Here is a 19,624-nt window from a genome sequence, read left to right on the forward strand (position 1 = left end):
GCATGGTCAAGGAAATGGGTGAGAAGGACAGTAGGAGGAATATTTGATTTTGGTGGGTCAGGGAAGACAGAGGAGCAAATAAGTGGGCAAGGTATAAGCCATGGAGGGACTGAATGGACAGAGAACGGTAGAGGTCGGAGATGGGGAAAAGGGGAATGGGAGAGGAGGGTATCCATGCAAGTGGAGAAAGGAGTAGGTAAACGTGGAGAAGAAGCAAAGGTAGGAAGTAGGGATCGTGGGATAGTTAGTTTAGTGACGGGAAGTTGGTGGAATCGAGCATAACATCGGAGAGAGAGAGATGGTATGCCTGATTCAGTGTACAGGCTCTCAACTCTCAACTTAGCAGCTAGGGCTAAGCAAAGACCACAGTGATGGATTGTATCAAGATGGGCAAGGAGAGAAGTTGAGACAGAGGAGTAGATATGGCATCCATAATCAAGAGTGGAGAGGATCAAGGTGACATGAAAATGAAGGAGAGTTTTTTCGATCTGAGCCCCAGGATAAATGGGATAGGGTTTGTAAAATTCGGAGATGGCGGCGAGCTTTTTCTTTGATGTAAAGAATATGGTTTCGCCAGGATAGTTTGGAGTCAAAAATGACGCCTAGGAATTTACCAGAGGAACGGTGTTGGAGTGGAGTGTCATATAAGAAGAGTGAAGGTAGAGGACCTACACGTGTGCGAGAGAAAAGGATGGAGAAAGATTTGGAGGTAGAAAAGCAAAAGCCATGGTTTGTGGCCCAGGAGGATACTGATGATATTGCAGATTGAAGAAATTGGTAGAGGTTTGGTGTGGATGTGCCAGAGGCATAGATGGTTAAATCATCAACATATAGTGATGACCGGGCTCCTGGTGGTAGAACTGAGGCAATGTCATTTACAGCAAGATGGAATAAGGTGGTACTAAGCACACTGCCTTGTGGGACGCCTTCAATTTGAGGAAAGAAAGATGATGTGGCAGAGGCAATTTTGACCTGGAAAGTGCATTGGGAGAGGAAAGACTTTATGAAGACACCTATGTTTCCCCGTATGCCTAGAGAGGACAATTGTTGGAGAATATGGTACCTCCATGTCGTATCATATGCTTTTTCTAGGTTTTTCATAGCTAGTACGGATTCATGGCGTGCAAATGCAGATGTAATATGTCGCAAAATGAGCAAGGGGGTCAGCTGTGCTTTGGGCACGGCGAAAACCAAACTGGGAAGGAGAGATAAGATTGTGGGATTCAAGATACCATATTAAGCGGAAGTTAACCATTCGCTCTAGTAGTTTGCATCAGCAGCTAGTTAGTGCGATGGGGCGATAGTCTTGAGGGAGGGTACCCGATTTATTGGGTTTCAGGAAGGGGAGGATAAGAGCTTCTCGGCAATGAGAAGGAAAATTCCTGATGTCCATATGTGGTTGTAAATTGTTAATAGGAAGGATAAGGAGGAAGATGGGAGTTGTCAGAGCATATGGTAGTGAATACCGTCAGGGCCTTCATGAGTGTTGCGGCACGATTTTAGGGCAGCACTGAGTTCAGAGGAAGAAAAGGGAGGATTATAGGACTCAGCAGAGGATAGGGAAAGGATAATGGGGGTACGTTCCCTAGTGGTTTTAATAGAAGAGAAGTGTGGAGAAAGGAGAGAACCACTACTGACCTGGCTGAAATAATCACCCAGTTCATTAGCGACTTCGGGAGGATCAGAGATGAGGGTATCTCGAATATGGAGGACGGGGGCTGGATAGGAGGGGATGTCTGCCTGATAGTTTATGGATCCGGCGCCAAACATTTGAGATAGATGTAGAGGATGTAATTGAGGAAACATAATTTCACCAGCTATTTGTTCTACTATTCCGGATTGTACGACGAAGACAGGCAGATGCTCTTTAAAGGAGATAAGAGCTGATAGTTGATTTAGGGTACCTCGTTTCTAGCGGTAACTGTTCCAGGCTGCACGTTTTACACGGAGTGCTTTAGTGCAATCAGAATTCCACCATGGATTACATTTGGAGGTATAGGGTCTTGAGGTTCGAGGGATAGCTGTATGGGCAGCTCTTAGGACTGTAGTTATGAAAAATTGTATCCTTTCTGATACGGATGAAAGAGTGAAGTGAAAGTATGCCAGTCGGCTCTATCAAAGCACCAGCGTAGGGAGTTAGGAAGTGGTACATATGAAGTTGGAGAAAGGAGAACTGGAAAGTGGTCACTATAGGGAAAGTGGTCTAAAACTGACCAGTGGAAATCTAAATGAAGAGAAGGGGAGCATAGAGAGAGGTCAATGCATGAAAAAGACTGTGTGCGTGTATCAAAGTGTGTGGGGCGATCTGAATTTAGAATAATAAGATCAGCTGTGGAGAGGAAGCGCTCTAGAGGTCGGCCACGGGTGTTGGTGATAGAATCACCCCAAAGAGTGTGGCGGCAGTTAAAATCACCTACTATGAGGAAAGTTGGGAAATTAGGTTTTCAAAAGCAACCTTTGAAAGGGAGGTATGACAGAAGGTGTTTTCTGGTTGATAAGTATGGACGAGACATAAAGAGAGTGTGGGGAAGAAACAAAATGGTAGTTGGGGATTGGTATTGGAGAATGTGTAAGAAAAGTCTCTTGAAGGCATATAATGGATGGGTTATAAGAGGAGAGGATATGACGGAGGTCGGGTCTGTGAGAGCGGAAACCGCGAATGTTCCAATGAAGGATAGTTATACTTTCGCTGATTTAGTGATAACGATTGTAGTGCGTGTTGGAGAATTTGAAGGGGAAGGTTCTAGAGGGTGGGATAAGGAATGTATCAGGAGGGGTGTTAGGAGGTAGAGGGTCTGGGGAAGAGGGTACTTGTGATATAAGGGATTCACGTGTGTATCCAGGAGGGAGTGGAAGGGATAGAGGGGATGGTGGGAGGGTTAATGTAGGTGGGGCTGGAGTCGGGGGGGATGGGTTTTGTTGGGATGGGGTAGGAGGATTGGGCGTAGGGAGAATATGAGTAGGAGGAGGATGGATCGGCAGTCACTTTGAGTGTGGAGTGAGTGGGAGTTGTAGAATTTGAAGGTAGAGTATCAGTTTGGGACTTCATTATGTAGTTCTGAATAGCTTCAAGAGTTTCTGTAATGAAGTTGGTTGGGGAGTTTTGTGAGATAAAAGTTTCCTTGTGAGGGGGGGAAGAGAAGTCTGGTGTCTGAAGAATAGGGGCAAAGGAAGGTGAAGGTGATTGTGGGGTAGGGGAAGAAGGGTGGAACGTTTATTCTGTCTGCTGTGGGTAGTGCGGGGAGGGAGAGGGGAAGGTGTTGGGGCTGTAGTAGAGATTGGAGTGTCTGGATTTAGGATGGCAAAAGAATTGGACTGGGGAAGGTAGGAGGTAGAAGAGGGGAAGTTAGATGGAGGGGGGTTAGGTTTAGGAGAGGGTGTAGGAGCTTGGGAGGTAGGGGGGGTGGCAGAGTGAGCGACATTACTGGAGTAGGGGGTAAGAGAAAAACCTCGTCGACGTGCCTCCTGTCTGGCTTCACGTAGAGTGAGTCCAAGTCTGAATCTGAGAGTTGCTACCTCAGACTCAAATTTGCACATGTGCGTGATTATGCAGAGCAGTTTGATCGAGTATGGCCAGGTTGGGCACATAGCGGGCATCTGGCTATGGAATGGCAGTGTTTGACTGGGTGTCCTAAACGCCAACAATTTTGGCACTGACGAGGAGGAGGTTGGTATGGTCGGACAGGTAGGGATTCCCCACCTATGTAAACATTAAAGGGAAGGTCATGTCTACGGAAAGTAATTTTGGCAATGTTAATGGTTTTCTTACGATTTCCTCTGGGAGGAATGGAGTAGCATTGTACTGATGTCGCATCATAGTCCGTGAGACAGGCGAGTAAGTCCTCTCCACAATCTGACCATTCTTTGTCATAGATTGGGCAATCTGTTGGGAAGATAGAAACAGTTCCGGTGCTAGTATTGAGGGTTGGATGAGGTTCTGTAGGGATGGGATTACCATATAGATCAGTTAGTTTTGCTAATGCTATAGCTTGGTTTTCAGATGTTACTGTGACGAGACGGGAGTGGTCGGGTCGGCTACGGAAAGAGACTTTGCTTACTTGTTTTTGGAGGCACTGTTGGAAGAGAAGGGTGTTTTTAAAGTAGGGAGCTGTGGGAGGGATCATAGAGTATTTAGGATTCTTGTAGAGGTGGGGGTAGTAGAAAGGCGGGGGCGTGTGGAGGAGGGAGTAGTGTTGAGGGGGGTGGTATTATGGGGAGGTGGGCAATAAGGTTGTAAGGTAGTAATAAGGGGAGATGGGGTGGCTGATGAAGAAGGTTGTGGGAGTAGAGGTGTTGAAGTTGAGCATGCTGGGAGAGTAGAAATGTCTTCTGGGGGTTGGTTGTTGATTAGGGTGGATACTGTACTAGTAGGCATTGAGGAGAGGGTAGTTGGTCAAAGGAGAGCCGGGATTTGGGCTATTTGATGAAGGGGCAAGCCTCATTGCCCCTAAAAGTGGGATTACGTCTTCATTATTGGCCATGGTAAGCCTGGGGTATGTTGGAAAAAAAAAAACAGTCCACCCCTCAAGGTCCCCTTGAGAGGTAAGGGCCAGGTAAGGCAGGGGAATATCATGCCCATGGCTCCCTCAGGCCGTTCAGGACTGGCACAAAGTCAGCCTTTCATCCTTTCAGCACGGCTCTCACACCTTAGGAAGTGGATAGTAGAAGGGATTGGTGAAGTGACTGAAACGATAAGTATGAGTGGAAAAAAGACCATGCAAAATTAGTTGAGTCAATGGCTGAGTCCCAAGGTTGAGGAGTTCCCCATCATTGGGTCTTCGTCTCCGCCTCCTAAGCCCCCCCCCCCCACGACAACAATGGGCAAAGGATTGGGGGGAGGTGGATTTGGAGCCATCAGTGTAACCGTGAATACTGGAAGATTGAATGGAGACATGGTCAAGGAAATGGGTAAGAAGGACAGAAGGGGGGATATCTGATTTTAGTGGATCAGGGAAAAGCAAACGGGGGTATCCATACGAATGGAGAAAGGAATAGGTAACCGCGGAGAAGCAAATTTAGAAAGCAGGGTTCGTGGGATAGTTAGTTCGGCGGGGGAAAGTTGGTGGAAGCAAGCATAGCATCGGAGAGAGATGACATGCTTGACATTCTCTCAGCTAGAGAGGAGCGGAAGGCGCCTAGGGATATACGAAGATCGCAGTGGTGGATTGTATCAAGATGAGCAAGAAGGGAGGTTGAGGCAGGGGAGTAGGTATAACATCCATATCAAGAGTTTTGAGTCTGAAGGTTACGGCGTGCTTTTTTCATGTAAAAGATATGGTCTCGCCAGGATAATTTGGAGCCACGGAATATGCAAATATAAAGCTAAAGTATTTAAGTCAGCCGCCACATGCTGCTGTCTTAGAACGTGAGTCACCTGATGAGACAAAATCATCATCATCATTTGGGAGCTAACGCCGGGAGGGGCGCATAGCCGCATCCACCCTTTGCTTCCACCTACGAGAGTCCCTCATGGCGAGCCGCCAGGCAGGGGCCCGGCCCATCTCTAGTTCCTCACTACAGGTTTGATCGATCTGCCCAAGCCACGACCTTCTCGGTCGTCCCACAGGCCTCCTCCACCAAGGGTTGTCACGGACAGAGACAACCTGATGGCCAGGGTCATCCTGCGGGAATCGAGCCAAGTGGCTGTATAGCCTGAGTTTGCGATCACGGATTGTGTAAGTAACAGGTCCTGTACCGGTCTCACGGTCCACCCGTTGGTTGGACACATGGTCCCGCTAACTGTACCCCATAACCCGGCGCAAGGATCGGTTACAAAAGGCATCAAGACGAGATTCCAGAGCACAAGATAGCGTCCAAGTTTCACTACTATATAGTAAAACTGGCAGTATCAGGGCCTTGAAAACACGTAGCTTGGTCTTTCTGCACAGGTACTGGCATCTCCAAATACTCTTGTCGAGAGATTTCACGACCCTTGCTGCCAGGCAATCCGTCTACTGACTTCCTGGTCTGACAGCATAGAGTCGTGAACTGCACTACCGAGGTATATAAAACTCTCTGTGACTTCGATGTTTTCACCGCAAGCACGTACCGACTGCACAGGGTCTCCTAGTAGGCCCCCTCTAGCCCCAGGGGCTTCGCTTCATTGCTAAATGCATCAAGAGCCGCCACTAGGGTTTCCAGAGATTCAGATAGAATGGCAACATCATCAGTAAAGTCAAGGTCTGTAACCTTGATATTGCCCAGAGTTACTCCACAGTGACTTTGGACAGTAGCTCTACCCAGTACCAAATCTATGCAAGTGTTGAAAAGTGTAGGTGCAAGAACACAGCCTTGCCTCACGCCTGAACTAACAGAGAAGAAGCTCGACAGGCCCCCACCACACTTTACAGCACTTTCAGTGCCTGTATACAGGTTTGCTATTAGTCCAATAATCCTTGTTGGAATTCCTCTTAGCCTCAGGATCTCCCAGAGGGAATCGCGATGCACCGTTCAAACGCCTTCTTGAGGTCGATGTAGGCTGCGAGCAGCCCACGTCTGACCTCACGACGGCGCTCTACAATGACTCGAGGCGCCAGGATGCGGTCTATTGTGGACTTACCAGGAGTTAAACTAGATTGCTCCGGCCTTTGGTGCCTCAGCAGGTGGTCTCGGATACGTCTCAGTAGGATGTGTGCGAGCACCTTGCCTGGTACATTGAGTAGTGTAATGCCTCGGTAATTGCTGCAGTCCCAGAGATCCCCTTTCCCCTTCCAGAGAGGGATGACCACACCCCTCAGCAGGTCAGGGGGAATGGTACCAGATGGCAGACAGGACTGCATGCAAGCCCCTTGCCATAGGTTCTCCACCAGCCTTTAACAATTCAGCTGGTATGCCACAAACACCGGCTGCTTTACCACTCTTCAGCTTGGAGATCGCCCTCCTTGGGGAGATAGAAACAGTTCCGGTGCAAGTATTGAGGGTTGGATGAGTTTCTGTAGGGATGGGATTACCACATAGATCAGTTAGTTTTGTTAATGCTATAGCTTGGTTTTCAGTTGTTACTGTGACGAGACGGGAGTAGTCGGGTCGGCTACGGAAAGAGACTTTGCCTACTTGTTTTTGGAGGCATTGCTGGAAGAGAAGGGTGTTTTTAGAATAGGGAGCTGTGGGAGGGATCACGAAAAATCGGTCCCATTTGGCTGGGCTAAATAAAGTATTTAGGATTCTTTTAGAGGGGGGGGTAATGGTTAATGGTTAAATGGTTAATGGTTAAAAGCAAAATAAATGTGCTAGACATCTAAGGTCATGTAGCACTATAGTAAATGGTAGTGAAGGGTGGTTGAGTTAGTGATTAGTTGTCAAAGCTGGGCAAAGGACTTGACAAGTAAATGGGTTAAGGTCGGGTAAGGTAATACATAGGGGGTTAGATCAAGTGAAGGATGTATATGCATTTGAGGAATGAAAACAGGTTGTCAAAGCAGAAAGTGTGAGAAGCTGTGGGAGGGATCAAGAAAAATCGGTCCCATTTGGCTGGGCTAAATAGAGTATTTAAGAATTTTGTAGAGATGGGGCTAGTGTGGAAGAGGGAGTAGTGTTGAGGAAGGTAGTGTTATGGGGAGATGGACAATAAGGTTGTAAGGTAGTAATAAGGGAGGATGGGGTGGTTGATGAAGAAGGTTGTGGGGGTATAGTTGTTGAAGTTGAGCATGTTGGGAGAGTAGAAATGTCTCCTGGGGTGTTGATTAGGGTGGATACTGTACCAGTAGGCATTGAGGAGGGGGTATTAGTTGTAGTGTTCAGAGCCGTGGTCAAAGGAGAGCCTGGGGTCAGGGAATCGGGCGAGTTTGAATTGGTGAAGCTATTTGATGAAGAGGCAAGCCTCATTGCCTCTAATAATGGTATGGTATGGTTAATGGTTAATGGTTAATGGTTAATGGTTAATGGTTAATGGTTAATGGTTAATGGTTAATGGTTAATGGTTAATGGTTAATGGTTAATGGTTAAAAGCAAAATAAATGTGCTATCTAATAATGGTATAAAATCTTAATTGTTGGCCATGGTAAGCTTGGAGTATGTTGGGGAGAGAAACGGTCCACCCCTCAGGGTCCCTTGAGGGGTAAGGGCTAGACAACTAAAGCAGGGGAATACCGTGCCCATGGCTCCCTCAGGCCGTTCAGGACTGGCACAAAGTCAGCCTTTCATCCTTTCAGCACGGCTCTTACACCTTAGGAAGTGGATAGTAGAAGGGGTTGGTGAAGGGACAGAAACGAAAAAGTAGGAGGGGAAAAAAAAGACCATGCAAATTTGTTGAGTCGAGGGCTGAGTCCCAAGGTTGGGGAGTTCCCCAACATTGGGTCCCAGTCTCCGCCTCCTAAGCCCCCCCCACGAAGAGGTGGGGGTAGTAGAAGTGCGGGGACGTGTGGAGGAGGGAGTAGTGTTGAGGGGGGTAGTGTTATGGGGAGGTGGGCAATAAGGTTGTAAGGTAGTAATAAGGGGAGATGGGGTGGTTGATGAAGAAGGTTGTGGGAGTAAAGGTGTTGAAGTTGAGCATGCTGGGAGAGTAGAAATGTCTTCTGGGGGTTGGTTGTTGATTAGGGTTGATACTGTACTAGTATGCATTGATGATGGGGTAGTTGTTGGAGTGTTCGGAGCCGTGGTCAAAGGAGAGTCGGGATTTGGGCTATTTGATAAAGGGACAAGCCTCATTGCCCCTAAGAGTGGGGTTACGTCTTCATTATTGGCCATGATAAGCCTGGAGTATGTTGGGGGGAAAAAAATAGTCCATCCCTCAGGGTCCCCTTGAGGGGTAAGGGCCAGGTATGGCAGGGGAATACCATGCCCATGGTTCCCTCAGGCCGTTCAGGACTGGATTGGTGAAGAAACTGAAACGAAAAGTATGAGAGGGAAAAAAGACCATGCAAAATAAGTTGAGTCGATGGCTGAGTCCCAAGGTTGAGGAGTTCCCCATCATTGGGTCTCAGTCTTCGTCTCCTAAGCCCCCCCCACGACAACAACGGGCAAAGGATTGGGGGGGATGAAGAAGAGAAGGAAAAGGAAAGGAGAAGAAAAGACCAAAACTAGTTGAGGCGAGGGCTGAGGGCGAAGCCAGGGGTGATCCCTACACTCCCTCCCCCGCCCACGACAACAACGAGCAAGGGTTGAGGGGGGGGGGGGGGGTCCAGGCAGTAGTAAATACACATCCACAAGTACAGCTATGGGAAGTGCATATCGAGTAAAAATGATTATGGAGCTAAATGCGAATATACAGTATTTAATTCTGAACATAATGTTATCATTCTCTGTTTTGGCTGTTCATTTTATTGAAATAACCAATACATAATTTGACAAGAACTTATCCATTGATTTTGAAACTGTTTGAATGTAGTTTTTCTCATATGTTGATATTTCTCCAACAACAGAACCAGGGCAATGAAAACCCCACCAACAATTTTTTTGAGTAAGCTTTCATGTTACAAACATTTTTATTTACAAATACATATAATACATTTTAATATGAAAGTCATATTCCCATTATATAATCACTGAAAAGTGTGAGGGAAGATCTTGCACAACTTTCATTCAGTATCAAGATAGAAATATGAATCACCATACACTGCATTTCCCTGTTCTGACTCCTCCATAACTTCAGGAACCATTTTTGACAAAGAAACCTATCTTTGAGTTAATATTGGGCCAAACTTAATTTTTTCATACAGCATATCTCCTGTAGAATATTCTCAATATCAGTATCTTAAACTTATCCACAGTAGATGGCTATTAATTCAACTGCAGCAAGGAATATTCTGTTAATAACATGTTAGCACAGCAAACACCAAGACAATCTTCCAACCTTTGTAATACATACTTAAAAGTTGTCAAAAAAAATCTATCTTTCAAGACATAAATACACAGTGAAATTCCTTTATAAAATAATAAAAGATGGGATAAACTAAATGTATCTTATCATAATCTTTTCTTTTCAGTAGAACATGATAATTTATAAATTATAAAAATATCAAACCTTATCAATATCTTATAGTTTTGAAACTCAAATGCATATAAAATCAGGTATGCTTTCCCACAAGACTAATGATTTGATTTCGATATATGCAAGTGCTTTCACTTGATTACTATGAATGGCAACTCTTCTAATCTTCTCTTAAAAAATAGCTGAAACTGAAAATACAGCAATGTGGACCAAATGGCAACACCACACAGTTATCACTCCAACTTCTTATTTACAACCTTCTGCACATCATTTATTCCTTCTGAAACTGTTCAACAATTTAAATGTGATGAATTATGCACTCTTAATGTAAATAAAAACTGATATATTCAATTACCTGGCATCAGATTAGCTTTCACAGAAAATGTTAAAGAACATTTTCCAAATATCTTTAAGTCCCATGAGCTTGAACTGAGCTACGAAGTTTTTCATTCATGAGAATCCATTTCATGGAATGCGTAATTACAAACATTCTCTAGGTAAATAATAAAAACAAATTATAATAAAAATTACATAAAACTTCAAACTTCTCTATTGCATATATGCATAGTAATATCCAAAAAGTATGTAAGTACAAATTGAACAGAACTCTCATTTTGTGAAAAAAATGGCACCTACTATTCTCTTCATAGTTAATGTAAACAAGAAAAAAAAAAATGCATTTTTTTAGATTATCAAGTCCAAAATATACACTCTCCAGCATAACAATCATTTTAGTAAAATACTTCCAATTCAAAACAGAAATTCTCTCCTTTCAATATTCCCTTTTATGTGAGTATGTCCTCACCAACTTCTCTATTTATTCCACTGATACTCTGTTAAATTAGTTTATATGAATTATTACTTTATATGAATGTACATTACTGCAATCATAAGCACTGAAGTCTCTCCTCAAATTAATAAGATTTCCAAATATTTTCCCAATCTATTAACCTTTTACAACTGGCACGTATGGCAAGAATGCATGCCAAGCCCACTGCATTAAAAGTTCATTTATTGTATATACACAATGATGGCTCTACAAGTGCTTAACCACCAAGGAGTCAGTTATTAGTCCAATCTATCTCACCTGTTTACCCTTTTCCTTGATTTTTGGAAAGTTTCTTTTGTATCATATCATTGTCTTTAATGTAACCAAGATTTTAATAACAATCTAATAATCATACTATCAGTAAGAATAATAACAGTATCGATATCAGTAGTATTAGAAAGAAAAACACATTTTCCCACACTTTCAAGGAATGGGATAATCAGAAGCAGTCACTAGGGCCTACTGATAGATTCTTTGCTGGCTGGGCACATGTGGAGCCATCTGTATGCAACAAAATTCACAAAAACTACAGGGGACAGTACATAAATCTGTAGTTATTGGGTTAAAATATAGTGAATACAGCAATGAACACTCCTTTCAAATCTATCTCGTTCTGAAGCCACCATTGACAACTTTGTACAAAGCTTTTAGCATAAAAAATCACTTATTACATAAAAAATATTATTACAGTTCTTTCCAGTTAGACTGTCCTATTGCATCTTTTCTACTTTTCCAGTAACCCATTGGCAAAGATACATGCCCATCCACTGTAGCTTAGCTTTGATTTGGCTTCACAATCACCGAGTCTGTTACTAGATCTATCTGACATCATCTGTTTACCACACTCCTTAGATTCAGGGGGAAAAAATAATTTCTAATACTATCATTATGATTAGTTATGTAGCTATTATTCTTATTAACTTTATTAATGTTATAATTTCAATAACAATAACAAAATCATTTTTTCAAAATTAGCTTTTCTTTACAAAAATTCAAGGAATGGGGTAAACAGTTGAAAACAAGTGACCCTAGTAACTGCCCCCCTGATGACTAAGCATTCATGCAGCCATCTCTAAATAAACAAAATTAATAAACTAAATCACAGTGAACAGCACATATATAAATAGGTTAATAACTCCAACCAAAATTTCTGTCTTAAATTCTGATATTCAAAGAGCATGTACAATTCTCACATTTTAAAAAAATTGTGAAAATGAACTTTTAAAGGTACTTCAAAGCATTTTCCATTATAATATAGTTCCACATCACAAATTAATGCCAATGACACATAATTTTTTCTTAATATCTACTATTTCCTAGTAAAACACATAATTAATTGCTAAATCTGAAGTCACCAACTTAATCAATGTCCTGATGAAACAAGAAACAATGACCTGAAATTCAAGATTTACAGAAGTTATACAACCCTACCGAGATAAAGACAAATTATATAAATAAGTCATCTTAATATTACGCAGCTTTGGAAATATCACAATAGTAGTAAATTCCGTAAAAAAAAAGTTCCTACTTTAGCAGTTACTCAGTGCAAATATTGAATTAGTTTTAATAAAGCAAATTATTAAACTTCCTTTCTATTCAGGGAGCAGTTCTGATACTAGAAAATAATCCTTTCTTCAGTGTTACACCACAAACTATGAATCTCCACCCTCTAGAGCATCTCAAAATATGTTGTTAAGGACAACTGCTTCTCATTTTAACTTTGCTGCCCACAAATATCTGAAATACAAAAATCACATCCTCCTTGTTTCACAAAATATAAGAGGATGCTTCTCCTAGAGGTGTAAGGTAATAGGTCCTAAGTAAGAGGTCGTTGGGGTGGGGTCTCACATCCCTCCAACTTGTGTGAAGTTGCCAGTGGCATCAGCATTGACCTGTAGAACCTGTGGACGGCCTCGGAAGGCCGACTGGATGGTTCTGTGCGAGCCGCCAGCAACAATGAAGGCCAGCACCCCTGACAGGATTGTTAGAATCCAGATTGTTGGGATGGTGACAGAATAGATAGGGTTCATAAGAGTCTGTAAGGAAGAATAAAAGGAAAAGAGTTAGGAAGAAGCAAACTAAGGAAAATACATAAGGAGAAATCTTCACTGTAACTGGCTTGTCTATAATCTAGAATAAATACCCTAAAAACTATTGCACTAAACTGATTCTACATTTATGAAAAAAACATAAGTTATCAATATTAAAAAGAGTAGAAAATTAGAAGTAAAAAAAAATCATTCTTACATGATCAACCACAATCAAATAATAAACCACAAAAATTATGCCCATTTAAAAAAGTAATACACTTACTATACAGGAGGCCAGCATATGGCACAGGATAACATAAGCCAGCTGCAGATAAGCACGGCGATGGAGGGCATTGAAAAAGAGGATCCCCCAGAAGACATGGAGCAAGATGAATGCAAGACTTGTAACGGCTGAGACAATGAAGAAGTTTTTGGGGTCACCTTTCATGCCAATGGTTCCGGGTCCTGTCATATCAGCTAGCACATTCACGAGAGAGAAGGCGCCAGAAATCATACCGAAGCCCAAGCCAGACACTGTAAATTGAAAAGAGGATTACTTTAACCCCAAAAAGGTGACTAGTATCAATTGATACTAATTTCAAAAGTATGGCATCAATACTGTAGGAGCTATACAAAAAAAAAAAAAAAATTACTCATGTTATTTTGGTCCCCAGAAACTGTTGTTCTGCCAAAGTGAGAGGATTAAAAATAAAGGAAAACCTAAGCAACTCCCATATACACTAAAACCCTTTTACAGGTACTTTGTTCTCTTAAAACCCTCCCTAATCGCAGTATAAGATATAGCAAGCATCACTACACCTCTGTCTTGTCTCTCAACTGCCTATACAAAACCCGTTATTGTCACCCAATCCCCTATTTTGGTATTATTCTTAAGTTTGTATTTTTCACTTTTTTCACTGAGTTTTTCACTGAATTGATATTATTAACTTGGGTACAGAAATCATTCCTTAGCCTATTTTTAGCCTTTACTTGTCCAAAGTTTGGCAAATATTTTATAACAAAATGCCATCAGATGCATAAAATTACATTCTTAAAACTACAAAGAAAAAAATCTGTCTTTGGTGTAACTTCAATATCAGGAGTGTTGTGGCTGGCGGTCACAAGTGTGGGTAAACATCAGATTAACTACAATTATGAAACTCAGAATTATCAGAAACAACTTACATCAAGAGTAAAAAAAGTTATATAAGTAATTATTATTTACTTACCATAAGCCAAAATGTGTTTATTCTCAACAATCTGCATGTTACCATCACTGACTTTCTTTAAACCTCCCTCTGCTTTCTGTATCAGCAAGAACCATAAAAATCTGAAAAAGTATGCAGTTTTAAACAACTATTCTGTCACACACTTACTTCTAAACCTGATGCTTAAAACTTTATACCCAAGAATAATATGCCCACTGAGTTTCGTCTATTGACTGTCTTTACACATAGTTGGCTCCACAAGTATTTAGTCACTAATGAGCCAGTTACTAGTATATGTCTCACCTGTTTACCCTTTACCCTTGGAAATATTTTCTTTTATCTTATATTGATATTAGTACTATATTAAGACAATTATATTGTCTATAATAATAATAACAGCTTTAAAATTAATGGCATTGATTAAAAGAAAAAACAAAAATCAAGGAAATCTGGTGAGGCCTACCTGACTGATTCCTTGGTGGTTGAGCACTTGTGGATTCATCTATGTGTAGTGACATTTACAAAACAATACTAAATTCAACAATATATTTTTTGGGCAACATGGAGTTAAATTTCAATAGAATAAATGATAAATAGTACTGTCAATCAGTTATCAACTGCCAAATATTTAAGGTGAAGAATACTTCAAGCTACAATTTTGGAAGACTATAATCTTTCTATTATTTGTATATTATTATATAGTGCATAGTGTTCCCATTTTATGAAATTTCATATAAATTTGACTGAAAACTAAATATATATGAAGGGTACATCATATATTACACATAACAATCATCACATCAAATGTGCCAAAGTTTACCCTTTGCAAAGGATTAATCAAATGGCAAGCTAACTCTTTCTAGATTCAGAATTTTTTTTTAATTAGTTTTCAACCAAAAGTATGAAAAAAAAAAATGCTATAATTTCATAACTTTTTTGCAGTGATAAGATCATTCTTTTGATTCCTTTCACAAGCAAAATAAAGTCAAAGAAAAGTTATTAAATACTTATTGCAAAATCAATATACATTAAATAACACAGTACATTATCACTGTCATAATCTAGTTCCCTTGGTGTGGAATCAAACCTGTAGAAATACTTACCTAAATAGCTCTTGAAACAAGACAGAACAGATTACTCCAAATACCAAGTAATCTTGTAGTTGTACTACTGCTGTATATAATATTGATGAGAAGAGCAGTGCCAGCAACCAGAAGAATGCACTGAAAATAAATGAAAATCTCATTGATAAGTTGTAAAAGTGTAAAAATGCATGTACAATTTCAACATGATTAACAAAAAATTTACTAATATAACTATTTCCCTTAAAAGATTAAACATATTTTTGGCATGTGCATATAACCTAAAAATAGATGCCAGTACACTATCAAGTGTGCTATCATTATACTTTCTTGCCATTAGGCTTTAAATACATTACATCAGAACTAGACAAAGAATATTATGTCTGATGCTTCACATAAAGACTGACATGATAAAGTTACTAGTCATTTGCCTCTTTCAACAATCAAGAAACTGAAATGAAAAAATAGTAAAATTATGAGTAAAATTAAACTATTTGGTGGCACTGCTTGAAAAATAAGACTTCTTTTGCCTAGTTACTCACACACAATCATTTACATTACAATCTAGCCAAAGAGAACATAGAGTGAGAGACTGTGAGAGTAACAGCATGCAAGGCTCAGAGGCCACTGCATTAATTCACTAGGGCATTTTATGAGCATTAAGTTCAAATAGATATAGAAGGGGAGATATTGCTTGTCTAGGTTAGATAAGGATACAATTGGTATGGCTGGACAGAACAGAAAGAAAATAGTTATAAATAATGTTTACTGCACATTACTTTGAATGCTCAGGTGCTAATTAAACAAGAAACTAGCAAGGAGGCCACAGCATTTCATGATGTGCACACCTGTAGACTTTACTTTTCTTTATGCACATAATTGTTTTTTACAACAAACAGTACTGTTTCCATTACATTAGTTTAACTTTATCTCTGTGCAATCCTTTTGTTGCTAATGACAATTTCAGGTTTACATATAGTTCAAGGCACCTAGTTCATGCAACTCAAATACATATTAAAAACATAAACCTTATTAAATCCTATGTTATATATTCACATACCAACCACATTATGACAGAGAAAATCTATTGACATTGTCAAAGAGGGGGGGGAGGGGAAGCCGAGCATTTTCCCAGCAGCATTGAGTCAATCAAAAATGCGTAAAACTAGCACAGGTAGGTAACTCCTTGCAACGGAATTCTTAATGTCTCAGGGCTCTAGAGTAGATTTCTGTGACTCTCAAAGAGTTCTTTCAAAGCAGGTGAGGAAATTGTGAGTTGCATTAAGCATAACTTAACTTATACAATAGAGCGCAATTTCAACATTCAATTAGTATGGATACCATCTCTGTTGGCATACCCACACACAACCCCGTAGACAAATTGGCAAAGGAAGTTTGCAGCAAAGATACTGGGAACATAGATTTTGGGATGCCTCTTGCTAGGGTTGCACATATATTGAAAAGTTCTTATAAGGAAGAACTAGTAGATCTGACAAACACTCAAAGGCTTGAAAGCTGTACCATAAGGCACTACAATCATAGCCTTCCTATGGGTGGCACCAAAGTCAACCAGAAACGTGACGTGGTTATTGCCAGAAATTGATTAGGTTACAGAAGTGCAAGAAGTGCAGATGAATCTACATGTAGACTATAATGAAGAAAACAAGTGAACGCTTGAGCACTATATCTCAGAATGTCATGTGATACAACCTAACATAAGGTATAAAGAACTATGTGTAGATTTCATTTCATCTGATACACTAGAATATATACTCATACTATATCCTAAATTTACCATGTAAAACTGCTGTAAACAAAGAAACAGTGGCAAAATCATCACCGTAATATTTTTTTGTATGATGTATGATTTATATTTTTATTTTACCATGTACAATTACAGTAGTCATAGAATAATGTACTATGCCAAATATATTTAAAAATGTAATCACGATTGCCCACACCTGAATAGATAGCCAGGGTGGTAAATAAACTTATTTAACAATTTTTTTTAAACTTGACGGGAATCAAACCCTTCATTCAGTAAAATCTAAAAGATTTCACAGAATCCAAAATGCCTGTGGTAATCGTACAATACATCCTAACCTATAACTCAACCTAAACTTAACCCCTTGGGATTTATACACTAAGATTTGTATATTCCCTGGATCCCCATGGTACTATACAGACCTAGCCAAGGGTCTCCATACCCTTTGCCCCCAGGGTAAATCCACATACATTTATAGGGCAAAAAACACAAAACATTTCTCACCAGCATTTGTCAAAGAATGGTGTCTAGGAAAAGTAGGCACTGATAATTAGAAAAGAAGTATTTGACAGCTTGCTGTAATGAGTTATGTGGACATAGTAGTGTATATCATAATTGTAAACATGGTGAATGACTTGGAAAAAGATTGGTTGATCTCTCTTCTCTATCGTGTATCTCCTTTATTCTTTATTTGCATACCTTTTGCATAGATGGAAATTGTTTCAGTTTACACTATTCCCTTTTCTTTTTTTTTCTTTTCTTTTTTACTGAATTTCTGATTATCATCCATTAAAAAAATTCTTTTAGATATTGCAGAATTCCCTATACTGTTTACTTATCCTACATATATTCTGGCAAGATGAAAATACAAAAGAAATTTAAAAGCTCAATCCTTCCCAAATATATGAAGTGTAGGTTTGAGGACCATTTAGTTCAGCTAATTATTTTCACCCATTACTGTCTTCATATTTTCTTTGTAACCATTACTACTGTTTTCTCAATCTCTTTATGGCTGTACGCTGATTAATTATTGAAACTGTACCCTCAGAGAGACACGCTTTCCTTCTCAATTTTTCAGTTGAATTTATTCCACACAATTGAATATATAACACTATCTACTGTACATAAAAATAAATTCTGACAAAATGATCCAAGGAATTAGCTTTGCCCTTGATAGATTTGTAAACTATATATCTAATAGAAACCAATGGTTGGTTAATAGTTAGAAGATATAATGTGCTAGACATCAAAAGTCATGTAGCACTATGGTAAAGTATTGTGGTGAAAAGAGTGAAAATGGATTAAAGATCAAGATAAGATGTGTTAGATGTCAAAGGTTGTAAAATGCTGTTGGATAGAATGGTAGTGAAAAGGGTATAGAGGGGGAGCAAATGGGATACAATAGGGATATGTACAAGGGAATGGGGTTTAAGGTACGGGGTAATCAGATCAAATGGAGAGTATGTCTCTATGGAGTAAAGTAACACTATATAAGGAAAACTGCAAAAGAGAAATTATGAAACAATCAAAGGGTAATACGGGTAGAAAAGGTAGTTGTAGAAGTAGGAGAAGAGTCCACAGAATGAGATAAGGGAACAGGGGAAGGTGGTGAAGTATCAAGAAGAATGTCAGGAGGGGAGAGATCTGGAGGAGGACACTGTTGTGACAAAAGTGAGTCATGTGATCATTTAGGTGGGAGTGGTAAGGATAATGGGGAAGGAAGAGGGAATGGCAATGCACATGGAGGAGGAGGGGATGGGATGTTTTTTAGGGGAGTGGGAGGATGAGGGGTAGGGGAAACTTGAGGAAGAGGAGGATGGATATTGGCAAATGCTTTGAATATAGAGCATAGGAATAGGGGGATTAGAGGGTGGACGAGGGAGTGGAGCACAAAATATTACAAAAAATCAATCCCACTTGGCTGGGTAACCAAAAGGTTTGCAGAGGTAGAAACGGTAGAAGGACAGGGGTGGGAGGAAGAAAGGCTGGTATGGAGAAAGATAGTAATATTAGGAGGAGGACAATAAGGATTAAAAGCAGTAATAAGAGGGGTGGGGGTAGACAATGAAGAAGACTGCCATAGGAGATGGAGTGGAGAATCTTGGGAGAGAGGAAGGGAGGTATTCAGAAGAATGAATAATGACCTGGGTGGACTATACGGAATGGATAGAGTTGACAGCAAACATCAAAAAGGGAGTACTAGCATCCATGGTCAGAGCCGTGGCCAAAGGAGAGGCAAGGGTCAGGAAACCAATGAAGTCGAATTCAGATAGGCTAGTTGACTATGGGGCATGCCTTAATGTCCCTAATACGGGTAAGGTGATTAACCGAGGAAATACTGCGCCCAAGGCTCCTCCTTTCTCGCACCTTAGGAAGTGGACAGAAGAAGGGGATGAAGAAAAGAAGGAAAAGGAAAGAAGAAGAGAAGACCATGCAAAATTAGTTGAGTTTCCAAGGTAAGGGTGATCTCCTACATTGGGCCTCCGTCTCCTAAGCTCCTCCACGACAACAACGAGCAAGGCATTAGGGGGAGAAATATAACCCAAGAGAAACTCACCTGGCGACCAGCATTATAGTCCGAATAGGATCTGTGGCTATCGTTAGCCCAAACATCGCTAGAGGAGGTCCAAAGGCGATTAGCCCACACCCGAAGAATTCTGCTACTGTCATCTTGATAAACAAGCCGTTATACAATGCTAAAGATGTAATTTACAAGTTTTCTGGTGATATTTCATCTACAAACAACAGCTTGACAGATCTGTGTTGACACTCTGCTGAAGAA

At 40.6% G+C, this 19,624-nt stretch overlaps 1 protein-coding gene across 1 annotated transcript in view; it reads right to left on the minus strand.

The window, feature by feature from the left end:
* Window positions 1–9,385: 9,385 nt before the first annotated feature.
* The window catches only part of LOC125027178 (gamma-secretase subunit Aph-1-like), a 10,268-nt gene continuing 29 nt past the window's right edge, over window positions 9,386–19,624 (minus strand). The window contains exons 1-5 of the mRNA XM_047616089.1: window positions 19,400–19,624; window positions 15,099–15,218; window positions 14,017–14,117; window positions 13,071–13,321; window positions 9,386–12,793 (exon numbers count right to left, since the gene is read on the minus strand). The exon at window positions 19,400–19,624 is cut by the window's right edge and continues 29 nt beyond it. Of these exons, the coding sequence (XP_047472045.1) occupies window positions 12,602–12,793; window positions 13,071–13,321; window positions 14,017–14,117; window positions 15,099–15,218; window positions 19,400–19,512 (777 nt within the window). The 5' untranslated portion in view covers window positions 19,513–19,624 and the 3' untranslated portion in view covers window positions 9,386–12,601. The remainder of the gene's footprint in view (window positions 12,794–13,070; window positions 13,322–14,016; window positions 14,118–15,098; window positions 15,219–19,399) is intronic.

The sequence above is a fragment of the Penaeus chinensis genome, chromosome 7 (assembly GCF_019202785.1).
Source record: "Penaeus chinensis breed Huanghai No. 1 chromosome 7, ASM1920278v2, whole genome shotgun sequence".
NCBI classification, from domain to species: Eukaryota; Metazoa; Arthropoda; class Malacostraca; order Decapoda; family Penaeidae; genus Penaeus; species Penaeus chinensis.